Consider the following 15,098-nt stretch of genomic DNA (forward strand, 5'->3'; position numbering starts at 1 on the left):
GCTTGTGAACATTCGCTACTTGTTTTACACAGAAACGCTTTTTTGCTTCCAGCAGCACATTTAGCCCACCCGGCTAACTGGGTACTCACACGCCTCCAGGCCATTCACCATCCCAGTTCCTTACCTTCTTCCCCATACTGATCGTAGACAGCTCTTTTCTTGGGATCACTCAGGACATCGTAGGCCTCTGCGATCTCCTTGAACTTCTCCTCCGCACTGGGGTCTTTGTTTTTATCAGGGTGATACTTCAGGGCCATTTTCCGATAAGCTTTCTTGATCTCATCTTCGTTGGCTCCAGACTGGAGCCCCAAGGTCTTGTAATAATCCTTTCCCATGACTGCGACGTTGCCTCCGGTCGAGTCTTTATTCCTGAAAGGAGATAGACAGTGCTCTGTAATGCATGTATTGCCTGACAACTTTAGGGGAACTGGCAATTCTCCTGCTCCCCCTCACCAGACTTACCCCAGACCAACCTCATGTTCCCATCACAGCCATAGTCAGATCTCTATAACCTTTGCCCAATTTACATCTTACACATTTTCTGTTAAGGGACCAATTCAAGACCCTGCAACACATTTCACCATATCTAGTGGTCAGAGCAGGGCATCAGGAAACAGGCCCCTGGGGCCTATTTCGCCTTTCCGTGCCTCAATTTCCCACCCTGTAAAATGGGAATCGTGATGCTCCCCCATTGTGACGTGCGTTGACGTTTATGGATACAAAGTGCTAAGCTAGTGCACAGTAGTGTTATATGGCTGATCTGACTAAATGTCACATGAGGCTGTAACCTGAGGGTACGTCCAGACTACCCGCCGTATCGGTGGGTAGCGATCGATTTTTCGGAGATCGATATATCGCGTCTCATCTAGACGCGATATATTGATCCCCGAACGCGCTCCCATCGACTCCGGAACTCCACTGGAGTGAGCGGCGGTAGCGGAGTCTACACGGGGAGCCACGGACATTGATCCCACGCCATGAGGACCCGAGGTAAATTGATCTAAGATACTTCGACTTTAGCTACGCTATTCACGTAGCTGAAGTTGCGTATCTTAGATCGATACCCCCCTAGTGTAGACCAGCCCTCTGTGGCGGCTCTGCCCACCTACAAATGGGTGTGGGTGCATGGGGGAGGAAAGTCTGGGGTGATCAGACAGCAAGTGTGAAAAATCGGGACCGGTGTGGGGGTAATAGGCGCCTATAGAAGAAAAAGCCCCAAATACTAGGACTGTCCTTATAAAAAAGGGACATCTGGTCACCCTAGGAAAGTCTAAACTCAGCAGCCCCTCTCCCAAGAGCAGCAGCCTCACATGACTTCACTAGCAAGGTCCTCCGCATGCCTGGGTCCTCCAGGGAAGGAAGAAACCAAATTTCGAATGCAAAAAACAAGCAGAACTTTAACCAAAAACCCAAACCAGTTTGAGGCGCCCCTTTTGCCTCAGCGCTAGGGAAGGGTGAGAACTCAAGAAGCTTCCGTGCTGTGTAGTTCACCTTAAAGGAACTTGAAACATTTTGTTCTGCACAGTGATTGGCGTTCATCTGGGGCTAAGTGCTTCTCACCATGCAAGAGCTGTAATTTGTATGTAAAGAAGACAAAGGATGATGCTGTTAGACAGAAATATCTTGTGATGATGGGAAGATATTTATAAAGTGTTTTCTAGCCTAGCTTGGACTATGTTAGAGAGTCTGCAACTAACGAATTACGTAGCAATAAGCTAGAACTATCAGTAGCCTTAGGCATGGCTACGTCTCATATCCTGACACAGTGCAATGAAGTCAGCCACACACTGGATTCACTTTCTCCATGGCATGGGACAGCCCGAAAGGCAGGGAGATGGCATAGGACACCTGGCTGGCACGGGGCAGACAATGGCATTCCACAGGCATCATGCTGAAGACCGAAAGCTGTCAGAGGCATGGAGAATCGGGAGAGCAGCTGGAGATGTCCACATGCTCAGAGATCTAGGGCAGGAGTTATGGCAAAGGCTCAGCACAGTTTACATTTCTCAGATGTCTCTTCCCAATGTCCTGCTTCCTAAAGAGGCGCATTGAGCGCCTGAGTGAGGAAGGTGAGCGAGAAGGATGTTTGCGCAGAATCGATTTCTGTTAATCAGTTACACTGGTAACTGAAAATAATTACCCCGCATGCGGCAGTAGCGATTGCTGGAAGCACACCCAGAATGGCAGGCCTGCACACAAGTAGCGTAGGAGTTCTATTGTTAGAGACATAAGAAGGCCTCTGGGGGCGTAAAGAGCATCCCACAGCATTCTCCCAGCCTAGCTTTAAATGCCAGCACGTTTCCGAACCCATACGCCCTCAAAGCATTCCAGCTTCTGCGCTGGCAGCACCTGCATTTCAAAAACCCACACAGACATTACCAGATTCTCTCTCCTTTGCCCACAATACCGGTCTGCTGGCTCCCAATACTTTGCTCACTACATACAATGGGACTGGAATGCCAGTGAGTGATGATATGGAGCTGAAAGCGGTTTTCCTAGGTAGCCAGGTGCTAACGTCTCTGATACACTGCCTTTCCGCTCCATGCACACACACACAAACGCTTGTCCGGACTCTCAGCATCTTGCGATTAGACTACCATAACATCCTCTTTGCTGGCTTTGACAGACTCCATCTTCTCCTGCTCACATCAATTTAAAACGTGCCGCCACAATAATGTTCATAGCTCCTCGCTTTGACCACGTCACTTCTCTCTTTGCATCCCTCTGGTGGCTCCCCTTTCTCTATCCTGCCAACAGAAAGTACTTGCCCACACTTTCAAGGCCCTTCATGGCCTATCCCCATCGTCTCTTATTCGCTAGTGAGATATTGAGTCCTGCCTCCTATAGGCCAGTGCTGCCGGCCTTCATCACTCACTTCCTAAGTCTTCAAACAAGCACCTCCATGCTTTCTCCCACGCTGCCCCTCACACTGGTAGGCACTCCCCATACAGATCCCCACAGCTATCTCATGGTCCTCCTTCACACTCTGCTTTGCCATGATGCCTACGACAAACCTGACAAGGATTAGGCAGCTGGTGTGCTAAGACCATGCCTGTCCTGCTGACCAACATTGGGTATATCTACACTTCCAGGTGGAGATGTAAATCCCAGCTTGAGGAGACATACCTGTGCTAGCTCTGATCGAATTAGTGGGCTAAAAAATAGCAGTGTAGCAGTGACGGCATGAGCACCGTGAAGGGTTAGCCACCCCGAGTGCATACCGCCCAAGATAGTAGGTCTGTACTTGGGGTGGCTAGCCCTCCTGCCGTGGCAGCTACCCTTCTGTTTCTAGGGTGACGATGTTTCCTCAAACTGGAACGTACGCCTCCAGCTCGCAGTGTAGACAGACATCCCCTTGTCTTATTGTTTCCTTGTGCTTCTTCACCCATCTGTTCATATCCACCTGCTGTCTCCCATTGTACACGTATGTTGTAAGTGACTAGAGCCAAGGATCATCCTTTTGTTGTGTCTGTACTAAGCTTAGTGCAATGGGGTCTCAGTCTGTGACCGAGGCTTCCAGGCACTACTGCAATACAAATAAATAAAACAAACAGACAGGCCAATGGTCATCTAGCTCAATATTCTGTCAGAGAGGGCCATGTCAGATGCTTCAGAGGAAGACAAACCTCCCATCATGCTCCTAACCAAGCAAGGGCAAGCCACATAGAAAGAGGCAAATTTCTTCCTGACCCCTGAAGCATGAGCAACCTATGCCCTGAAGCATGAAGACTGAAAGCTTTGAATGTTATCCTGGTTGCTGTAACTGCAGATGCTATTAGCTTCTAACTAATCTCTTTTAGTACTCTCACCTCTGGATTAGTGGAACACAAAAGTGCAGGACTTTGGCTCCTGCCCAATGCAGACAGTCCAACCCTGGGGAGGGAATTATCCTGCCAAAAGAGACTGATTCTTTCTGCCGGTCTCTGGCAGAAGTTAAAGATCCTAGACACACTTTTACAAGAGAAAAGGACAGTTCCAGTGTCCAGTCCCAGAGGCCTGACCAATATTCTCTCTCTCAAAGACTCCTGTTTCCACAAACGTGTGTTTGTCCACACAGTTACTGCACCACCAGTACTGGGCTGTCTAACAGTTAAGACAGGCTGTCTAATAAAGCCGGCTTCTATTCTGCTCCTACAATGCTGCCACTGTAAGCTCCTGGGAGGGGTAGGAAGCATAGGGGAAAGGACTTGCAGGTCATGCAAGAACCTCATTTGATAGGTAATCACCATGTTCTAGTCACATTGTGGCTGCCTTCCTTAATGTCCTTCATCAGATTGGGGGAAGAGGAAAAAAGAAAACGTGCAGTAGCTTTTGAAGCTGTAAAGTCTTTTGTCTGACTACTGCCCACGCTCAGAGGCTTTTTCAAGCAGGGCATCTGAGAAAAAGCAGCATGCAGAGATTTCCCCAGAAAGGCGCCCAGAGTAGGGGCGGTTATATGACCAGTCTCAGGGAACATCACAAAATCTTGCAGGTCATTCAGTGGGTTAGCCACATTTCTGACTCAATACTGCATGTGTGCATTGATAAAACACGACTCTGACCCCGTAACAGCTCCCCTCCCACCCTCCCAGAATCAGTTGTCTATTTCCAGAACTCTTCTGCCAGATTCTGCTGGATCAGACTTTCTAGATTCCCATTTAACTCTGAATCAGCCGGGAGGCATTCTGGGCCACGATTTTTAAAAAATGGACTAGTGATTTCGCTGCCTGATATTTCAGGTCCCAGCTGAGACACTGTGGAGTGGATTGAATTCCAGAAATTACTGAACACCCATCCTTGAACATCAGGGACTTCTCAGGAATTTCAAGCTGGTGACCCAAAAACTGAGGTGCCTCAAATCACTAGCCACTTTTGGGAACCTTGGTCCTAGCGTCTAGCATGGCATCAGACAGTGCTGCTACTGGGGTGAGTGAGACAGCTGGATATTAATCCTACTATGTTCATGTAAAGCAGCAATCCTACATGGATGGATAATGTCAAAAGATTTTCCATCTCTAACTTCGGATTCTGTGGTCATGACATGATAACAAATGAAGCCAGAAGACCATTCACAAGACAAAGATGGGTGCTGATGGAGAGCTCTTTGGTTTGTAACACATTTGTCTTCAATGAGCATTTATGGAGAATACACAAGCATAAGACAAGTAAACTGACTTACCGAAACTTTAGAAACATATTCAGTGTCCAAGCACTCATTTTTAAAGGCTCTAACTTTATTTTAAACATCAAACGGGAAACAAATTCTTCAACGCTGACAGTTACCAAGAATTCTTCTTGTCTGGAATGGGTGGTGGTACGGGATGGAGAGAAGAGAATGACTCACTCAGAGCATAAGCAACCGCAAAGGCACTCAACTCTACAATTGCTATTCTGACAGCATGGAAGAGACTCCTCGATAAAGAATGAGGCATTTCCTATTCAGTGGAATGGCTCTGGACCTACGCTGAACTCCGCTCTGAGACCAGCCAACACAGTTCTAAAATGGGAAGGATGGAAGGGTTGACTGCTGGAAACAGGACTTCCAAGTGAGCTGAGCAGTTCAGAAAGCAGCCTCCATGCTTGATGAAAAAAAGCTTTCCTTTGTGTGCGTTCTAGCAGCACTAAGCAATCCCCTCCCCGTTACAGAATGGGGGTTACAGAATGGGGAAGAAACCATTCAATGAAGTCACTTGACAAGCAGTAATTCTTCCTAATTGGTTTCTTGCTGCTTGCTTGGACTGAAAGAGCACTGGTCCTTATAATTCAGGCTGCAATTCATTATGCACAATTCCCAGAGTAAGACCCTTCTATTAGTCGGCTCGGACGTCCTTGTCATTTATAAACGTGGTGTCAGAAAGGATGAGGTGGCTCTGGAACTGTAGCAATGCCTCTCTACCCCAGAGCCGGTTAGTTACCTTTATCTTCTCTAATACAGCCACCCACTGCAGTTAAGCGGGTAAGAGGATGGATGTAGTTAGAGTAGGGAATACACCGTCCCCTGGCTTCACCAGAAATTAATTGTTTGACGTCTCAATTGTGTCAGTGGCACTTTACCCCACGGACAAACCAGAGAGAGAAAACTAGGACAGCGACACTTTCTAAATCAGAAAAAAGGAACATTAACCATTTTGGACTTCCCTGTCCTCCCCTTTAAGACCCCAGGCTCAGTGTATGCCTGTTTCCTACCCACACGCTGTGTTCACTGCTCTACCCCTTCTCCATCGAGCAGAAAGGGGCTAGTGAACACTGCATTTTCAAACAGAGGGACTCTCCCAAATGCAGATGCATTCCTAATGCTCCCATCAGTGCAGCATCTGAAGGATGCTTCTTTCAGAATGGATATCACAGAACTGCTTAAAAGTCACCTTCATGCATATGTTTATTGCTCTCACTGCAGGCCACCAGTAACACTGAGTTTCTTCACTGTCATTCAGGAGCTCTGATAAAAGACCAACTGCAGGATAACCACCAATGGGTATCCTCTCAACAAAATAGCAAAGGTAGTTCTGATTGTACAGCATATCGCTCATTTAAAGACACAGTTCGGGCTGCCTGCACAGTAACACAGCACTAGCAGAGCGCTCCTTCATGCCTCACCTGAGAAAATACTGCTTCTGAAATTAAGTCATTGCCATAAGCAAGTCCGTACTTTCTTCTGTTGTTAACTCCACACTAACACAGGACTAACACACACTCAAGTATTGGAGGTCACAGATGGAGTACATTTAGATACAAAATGCCCAGAGAGATTTGCAAGTTAGCAAAACAAAAAAAACAAAAACACAACCACCACCAACCCCCCTCAAACAATGTGCGATGTTCTGTCCCCTTCAAACAATCGTAACACAAACTGCTGAATTCTAGAGAAACCCAGACCAGCCAGCTCTTTAGAGCTAGGGACAATTTCACGCTCACTGAACGATTGTTATTTCATAAAAACAAAAAGGACACCGATTACACATTGATCAGCGAGGCAGGACAGGGAAAGACCCAGATGCACCTAAGGAATCCAAGACAGACAACAGAAAGGCAGACCCAAACTGACACAAGGGTTTGCAACTAAACAAAAGTTTCTTCATCTTACATCTCAGAAATAAATGAGAGCCTCTAAATCAGAGAAGTATTAAAACAGAAGATACCTCTCCATGCGACTCCAGAAGAGCAGAATTGCTGGCATGTCCGCAACGGAGTCACCTGCAGCTCGATACCAGCAGCCAAGCCCAAGTTTGGTAAGGCTGACAAGACAGCCTTAGTGAGGAGACTTCACCAGGGCAGGGAGAGCCACCAGTGCCCAGGCTGCCTGCCAGCCTGGAGTAACCATCCCGAAATGTCATGACTACACCAAGTGAATCATCGCTAGTTCCCACACAGCGCAGCCCCCAAAGCCCCCCCCTCCCTCCCCCCGCTAGTTAATTCCCCCGCATGGAACCGGCTGGAACACAGGGTCCAGGGATGTGAGAGCAGTAACGAGTTAACCCTTCCCCTGCCAGAGCCTCCCACACAACCAGAGGCAGCATGTCACCAGCAGCAGCCACGTCCCCTGGGGAAGGTTGGGGAGGTGGGGGGGGGGGAAGAGAGACAGGGCAACACTCTGCCACCACTGTAATGGATACATGGAAGGAACAGGAGGTTGCAGCAAGAGGGAACCTGACACTCAGACGTGTGCCATCCAGCGCCCGGTGTTGTCATGGGGGGCCCTGACACTCAGCCCCATGGTCCCCCCTTCCCAGGTGTGCATGTGGGGGGGGCCCTGACTCAGCCGCGTGCCCTTCCCTGGTGTACACATGTGGGGCCCTGACACTCACCTCCGGGCCACCCCCTTACTGGTGTGTCCCCCCTCCTGAGTGTGCACATGGGGGGTCCTGACACAGCCCCGTGGGGCTCCCCCTTCCCGGGAGTGCGCGTGGGGGGTCCTGACACTCAACCCCACGCCCCCCCTTCCCGGGTGTGCGCTGACACTCAGCCCCCCCCCCTTCCCGGGAGGGCGCGTGGGGGGCCCCGACACTCAGCCCCCCCCCTTCCCGGGAGGGCGCGTGGGGGGGGGGCCCTGACACTCAGCCCCCCCCCTTCCCGGGAGGGCGCGTGGGGGGGGGGCCCTGACACTCAGCCCCCCCCGTTCCCGGGAGGGCGCGTGGGGGGGGGGGCCCTGACACTCAGCCCCCCCCTTCCCGGGAGGGCGCGTGGGGGGGGGGCCCGGACACTCAGCCCCCCCCCTTCCCGGGAGGGCGCGTGGGGGGGGGGGCCCTGACACTCAGCCCCCCCCCGACCGGGGGGGGCGCGTGGGGGGGGGGGCCCTGACACTCAGCCCCCCCCTGCCCGGGAGGGCGCGTGGGGGGGGGGCCCTGACACTCAGCCCCCCCCCTTCCCGGGACGGCGCGTGGGGGGGGGGCCCTGACACTCAGCCCCCCCCCTTCCCGGGATGGCGCGTGGGGGGGGGCCCTGACACTCAGCCCCCCCCCTTCCCGGGAGTGCGCGTGGGGGGGGCCCTGACACTCAGCCCCCCCCCCTGCCCGGGAGGGCGCGTGGGGGGGGGGCCCTGACACTCAGCCCCCCCCCCATCCCGGGAGGGCGCGTGGGGGGGGGCCCGTCACTCAGCCCCCCCCCTTCCCGGGCGGGCGCGTGGGGGGGGCCCTGACACTCAGCCCCCCCCCCTTCCCGGGAGGGCGCGTGGGGGGGGCCCTGACACTCAGCCCCCCCCCTCCCGGGAGGGCGCGTGGAGGGCGCGTGGGGGGGCCCTGACACTCAGCCCCCCCCCCTTCCCGGGAGTGCGCGTGGGGGGGCCCCTGACACTCAGCCCCCCCCTCCCGGGAGTGCGCGTGGGGGGCCCTGACACTCAGCCCCCCCCTCCCGGGAGTGCGCGTGGGGGGGCCCCTGACACTCAGCCCCCCCCTCCCGGGAGTGCGCGTGGGGGGGGCCCTGACACTCAGCCCCCCCCCTTCCCGGGAGTGCGCGTGGGGGGGGCCCTGACACTCAGCCCCCCCCCCCTTCCCGGGAGTGCGCGTGGGGGGGGGCCCTGACACTCAGCCCCCCCCTCCCGGGAGTGCGCGTGGGGGGCCCTGACACTCAACCCCCCCCTTCCCGGGAGTGCGCGTGGGGGGCCCCGACACTCAGCCCCCCCCCCTTCCCGGGAGTGCGCGTGGGGGGGGCCCTGACACTCAGCCCCCCCCCCCCTTCCCGGGAGTGCGCGTGGGGGGCCCTGACACTCAGCCCCCCCCCCTTCCCGGGAGTGCGCGTGGGGGGCCCTGACACTCAGCCCCCCCCTCCCGGGAGGGCGCGTGGGGGGAGACACACGGGGGGGGGCGGCCCCCCCGCACTCACCGCTCTCGCCGTCCCGGGACGCCGCGGACACTGAGGCTCCGGCAGCCGCCTCCCACCGAGCCAGCCGGGCCGTGACGTAGGGGGAACCCGCCCCCACATAGCAACTCGCCCGCCCACCCACAAGCGCGCGGCCGGCCCTCGCAACTCCACTGGCTACTGAGGCTGTCAATCCCGACATCGCTCTATTCTCATTGGTCTGCACGGCGGGGGCGGCTCCCAGGAGTGCCGCCTGGGAAACGGCCCTGATCGCCTGCCTCTTCCCAGTTGCGATTGGATCACTTCCCTGACAATCACATGCTAGTGCCCGCCCACCCCCCCTCTCATTGGTCAGAGAAACCTTGCACCGCCCATAGCATCTTCTTATTGGTCAATCTGGCGGCTTCACAACCCGCCCTGCGCTTTCTCATTGGCTCCCCTAGCATGCGTCCAAGTGGAATCCCTGGGGAATCTTCTGGAAGTCCTGTGACATCACTAGAGAGGGACCCTGTGACGTCACTGGGGGAGCCTGTGACATCACTAGAGAGGGAGCGGGCCCCTGGGTGTTATCACTGTGTGGGGTGCAGCCATGTGGGGGTTGGGGGGCAGGGAGAAGGAGGTGGCAGCTGCAAAGGGGCTGGGCACCAGGAGCCTCCCCCTGCGGCAGGGCCCCTACAACCTCTGCACCCCAGAAAGCCCCACTCAGGGCCCCCCAGTCACCAGCTTTAAAAAACTAATAAATCTGTGGGTGTTGATTGGCCGCCTGGTTTCTGAGCCGTTTCCACGTTTTGCTCCACCACCGGCAGGGCCAGCATACGACTCTTTTAACGATGAAAGCTGTGCTTGTCGCATGGTAACGGGAGTCCAGGAGCAGGGACTTTAAAGAAAATACCAGTTATTTGGAGACTCGTTAAAATCATGAGTGTTGGCAACACTGCCATGGCCCTGTGAGGGACTGGGTTGCTGAGATCATTTACTGTCCCAGTCACCTTCCTCGTTGCTGCTTCAAACACACGCATGGCCTTTAACACCTCCGCCCTTCTCTGCTTATCCACTCTCATTCTTTGCTGCTTTGCCACCTCCCTTCCGTCTCCCGCCACAGCTGGACACTGTGCTGGCTTTCTCCACATCGCCGGCTCTCACCATTTTATTTACATCAGACAGTCATTTGATTTGGAGCCTCACAATATTTGATATTTTACATAAAGCTGCAGGTCCTGGAGATGTGATTAAATGAGAACCTCAGATAATATTTAAAACCAAAGTAAGTTTCTAGCCCTCCTGGTTGTTGGGTAAAGCTTGAAAATGTGACCCAAGTGCAAACTAACATTTGGGGTTGGCACTGCTGCCCTCTGCACAGGGCAAATTTCACCTGTATAGGCTGACTTTGGCCATGCATGGCATGATAAACTTTTTAAAAATAGCAAATTCTTCTCTTTTTTTTTTTGTCTGAAGAAGCACAAAGGGTTCTGGGGTGTGGGATCAAAGTCAAAGTCAAGTAGTTCCGGAGTTGCAGGTGAAACGAGATTGAGGAAGATCGCTAAAGCACTGGGATGAGGACAACTTTGCTCCTCAGGCCAGAGGTGAAAGTAAGCTGGTCTGGTCCGGTACGGCGTACCGCCAAGAGCCAGTACACCGTGCCAGACTGTGCCGGCTTCCGCGGCCGGGATTTAAAGGGCTCTGGGCTCTCCACAGCCACGGGAGCCCAGAACCCTTTAAATCCCGCCTGCAGCTTCGGCGGCCGGGCTGGGGCCGGGATTTAAAGGGCTCGGAGCTCCCCCTTTAAATCCTGGCCCCAACCCGGCAAGGCTCGGGGCTCCCCACAGCCGCGGCAACCCCGAGCCCTTTAAATCCCAGCTAGAGCTGCGGCAGGGATTTAAAGGGCCCGAAGCTGCGCAGCGTCCAGAGCCCCGGGCCCTTTAATTTGCCCGTGAGCCCTGGGGGCTCCCAGCCACCTCAGCAGCTGGGAGCCCAGGGTTGATTTAAAGGCCCTGGGGCTCCCAGCCACAGCCGGTGCCCCAGGGCCTTTAAATCTTGAGAGGCCCCGCCTCTTCAGGTTAGGCCCCGCCTTTTCCGGATGAGGCCACACACCCCTCAGGACTCCGGCAGTACTGGTAAGTCCCGTAAGTTACTTTCACCCCTGCCTCAGGCACAGTGGAATTTTCTCCCACAAGGATAAGACGTGTGTGTGCAGGATACAGAGCATCCTTGGGGGCTGGGCTGAGCCTGGAACAAACACCCACAGGTACTAAGGACCCTCACAAACTGTTTTCTGCTCCCAGTGCAAAGTGAACTTCAACCTGCCTTAACTGGCTTAATCGCAGAACAGTACATACCTATTAAAAACCCAGCGGCCTATGAAACCAAATTGCTCACTACACACACAATCTCTCCCTGGGGAGAGGATGAGAGAGTGAACCAGGTTAGTTAGTCACATTGCTTAATGCCCCAGGGGAAGGCACTCAAATACTGTGGTACTGAAGGTGAGATATGAACCTGTACAGAACAAAACGTAGGAGTAAATGTGTGAGCCTCAGAGATCTCTTGGGCCATTGTCATAATCCACTCTCTGACTCCGTGTGTCAGGGAGCAAGTAAATCACTTAAGTCACACTTTTCAAAAATAGCCAGTGACATTGTATTTGTATTTGGGCATCCAACATGAGACAGAGATTCTGAGCCTCTGTAGTTCCCACTCTGAAATTCAAGTCCTAGGTGTCTTGAGTTGGACACTCAAGATCAGAGACCACATCTGAAAATATTGGCCCTGACTTTTGTGAACCTTGGTGGACCTAACTGTAAAACAAGATTAATAGCTAGAGCTTTGGTGAGTTACAAATGCAGCTAAATAAAATCACTGAGTTCTCCCCTGGCGAAACTTCATAATCATTTTATTCAAGCAAAGATAATCTGTGCTTTCCTGAGGTGGTTCCAGCGACCTGGTCTTTTGCATTATGGCAGCTCCTAGAGTTCTCATCCTGTTTGGAGCCCCACTGTGTTCAATGTTCTACACACCTCTAGTGAAGGAAAGTTCCTGCCCCAAAGAACTTACAGCCTTTGGCCCCTGTCCTCGAAGTGCCTGCACATGGGCAGAACCCCTACGCCTCCATGGTACCCCACTAACGTCAGTCCGTAGTCTGCCCATGCAGTGCTCATTGCAGGATCGGGCCTTAGTGGAAGGCAAGACAAGACATAACAGATGGGTGAATCATAGAATCAAAGGGTTTGAAGGGACCTCAAGGGTCATCTAGTCTAACCCCCTGCCAAGGTACAGGATTTGTTGTGTCTAAACCATCCAAGACAGATGGCCACGCAGCCTCTTTATAAAAACCTCCAGGGAAGGAGGTTCCATGACTTCCCTGGGCAGTTTGTTCCATTGTCCTACTGTTCTGACAGGTAGGAAGTGTATCCTGAGATTTAACCTAAATCTGCTGTGCTGTAGTTTGAACCCATTGCCTCTTGTCCTGCCCCCTATGGCAAGAGAGAACAACTTTTCTCCATCTTTCTTATGGCAGCCTTTCAAGTATCTGAAGACAGATCTCATGTCTCCCCTTAATCTCCTCTTTTCCAAACTAAACATACCCAGTTCCTTCAGCCTTTGCTCATATGGCTTGAATTCCATCCCTCTGATCATCCTTGTCACTCGCCTCTGGATCCTTTCCAGTTTCTCTACGTCCTTTGTATACAGCAGGGACCAAAACTGGCCACAGAACTCCAGCTGAGGCCTAACCAGCCCAAGTAGAGCGGTACTATCACCTCCTGTGACTTTCATGCTTTGCCTCTGTTAATGCAACCCTAAAAGTGCATTTGCTTTGTTTTGCAACAGTATTGCATTGTTGACCCATGCTGAGGTTGTAAAGATCCACCACAACTCCCAGATCCTTCTCAGCAGTGCTGCTGCCAAGCCGGTTAACCCCCTCTGTGTTTGTGCATTTGCTTTCTCTCCCCTAAGTGCAGCACCTCGCATTTGTCTTTGTTGAATTTCATTGTATCTATAGCCCAGTTCTCCATTTTATCAAGATCCCTTTGAATTTTTGCTTTGTTCTCCAAAGTGTTGGCAGCCCCCGCAGCTTTGTGTCATTTGCAAATTGGATCAGTGCGACATCTAGGGCATTTACAAAGATGTTAAACAACACCGGACCCAGAACAGATCCCTGGGGAACCCCACTTGAGACCTCCCTCCCGCCAATCCGACATCATTCCATTACTCTTTGGATCACTTGATGATCCCCTGTTCTGTTCACTTCCTCTGGGGCACCTGGCATTGGCCACTGTTGGTAGACAGGATACTGGGCTAGATGGACCTTTGCTCTGACCCAGTCTGGCCGTTCTTAGGTTCTTAGTTTGCAGTTGTTTAACCAATTATGTATCCACTTAATGTAGCTCTCCCGAGCCCACGTTTCTTCAGAAACAAACAAACAAACGGGGAGCAGCAGGATTCAGGTCAGAGTAACAGCCAAACAAACGTGTGTTTCACGGACTAGCTGTGTGCACAGATTTGTAGGTGTAATAAGCAGTTCACTGTTTGCCACCCTGCTTGGTCATTCATTCCCTACCCCAGCCCTCCAAGACATTTACATTCTTTCCCTGAGGAGGTGGGAGGGCCTCCTGGGGACTTGTACAAGTCCCATGGGAATGGTACCGCCTCTGGGTCCTGTGGAAAGCCAAATCTCAGCTTTCATTACAAAAGCACAGTACGTTTCTAGGCAGCTGCCTTGCAAAGTGCTTTGAAAATGTGAAAGCGACGCAAACTGATTGGAGCCATTGGGAGTCGGGCTGGAAGGGTTGGGGGGAGCTACATAAAATTGTGATTAGTTTTCTTTAATTCTGTTCCAGCAGTGCCTAAAGGCTCCCGCTGAGATCAGGGCCCGTGGGGATCAGTGCTTCACAAACATAGTGTGAGCCAGTCTCTGTCCTTGAAAGTGTAAATCTAAATGGCCAAGATGCAGCAGAGGAGGGGAAGTGTCTTGTCCAAGGTCCCCCAGCAGGTCGGTAGCAGGGCAGGGGAGAGAACCCAGGACTCTTGACTCCCAGCCCAGTGCCCTAGATGTAATGATCTCCCTCCCCACTCGAGCTCCTTGTGTGTGTAATGAGTCCCCAGGATGCTGTGCAGAGCAGGGATCATCGTGGGCAGGAAGCAACGTTTGTTGGAGACCCTCCTCCAGATGCTAAGGTTGGCTCTGCGGGCAGGTCTGCACTTAAAAACGCTGCAGGGGCACGGCCGTAGTGCTTCAGTGAAGACGCTCCTATGCTGGGAGAGCTTCTCCCGTTGGCACAGTTAATCCATCTCCGTGAGAAGCAGGAGCTGTGTCGACGGGAGAAGCCCCCCCACCGACATAGCGCCATCTACATGGGTGGGTCTAACTGCATTGCTCAGGGGGGTGGATTTTTCACCCCCCCTGAGTGACATAGTTAGACCAATGTAAGTTTATAGTGTAGACCTGGCCTGAGTGTTAACCTGTTCATCCTCTTGTAAAGCTGCAGCAAGGGAAACTCCCTCCCTGAGTTGTCCAGCAGGCTTCTGGGTGCACAATGTAATCGCTGCAACCTTCCCTGCCAGCCTCTCCAGAATTGCAAGGGGAGAGGAAACGGGCCCAGATGCTGTTGCACTAGGTGGGAATCTTCTAGTCAGTGCAGCTGTCTCTTCCTGCAGGTGCCTACCTTCCCAGCCTGGAGTCTGGAGAGCTGTACTGGCAGGCAGCCTAGAGCCCTGTTCTCCCTGCATTAGAGGAGACCACCAGCACTCCTGGGAGAACTGCCCATCTCAAGAACCAAAGGCTACCTAGTTCTGGACCAGAAGGCATCTGCTTCCCGCCTACCAACAAC

At 52.9% G+C, this 15,098-nt stretch overlaps 1 protein-coding gene across 2 annotated transcripts in view; it reads right to left on the reverse strand.

Annotated features, from left to right (window-relative positions):
- DNAJB5 (DnaJ heat shock protein family (Hsp40) member B5) overlaps positions 1 to 9,396 on the reverse strand; it is a 31,724-nt gene extending 22,328 nt beyond the window's left edge. The window contains exons 1-2 of one of the 2 annotated variants that reach the window (XM_045021955.1): positions 9,298 to 9,396; positions 125 to 369 (exon numbers count right to left, since the gene is read on the reverse strand). In XM_045021955.1, the coding sequence (XP_044877890.1) occupies positions 125 to 335 (211 nt within the window). In that variant the 5' untranslated portion in view covers positions 336 to 369; positions 9,298 to 9,396. Of the gene's footprint in view, positions 1 to 124; positions 370 to 7,118; positions 7,249 to 9,297 lie in introns of those variants that run through there. The other variant, XM_045021954.1, reaches the window with a different exon arrangement.
- Positions 9,397 to 15,098: the final 5,702 nt, after the last annotated feature.

This window comes from Mauremys mutica, chromosome 6, assembly GCF_020497125.1.
Source record: "Mauremys mutica isolate MM-2020 ecotype Southern chromosome 6, ASM2049712v1, whole genome shotgun sequence".
NCBI classification, from domain to species: Eukaryota; Metazoa; Chordata; order Testudines; family Geoemydidae; genus Mauremys; species Mauremys mutica.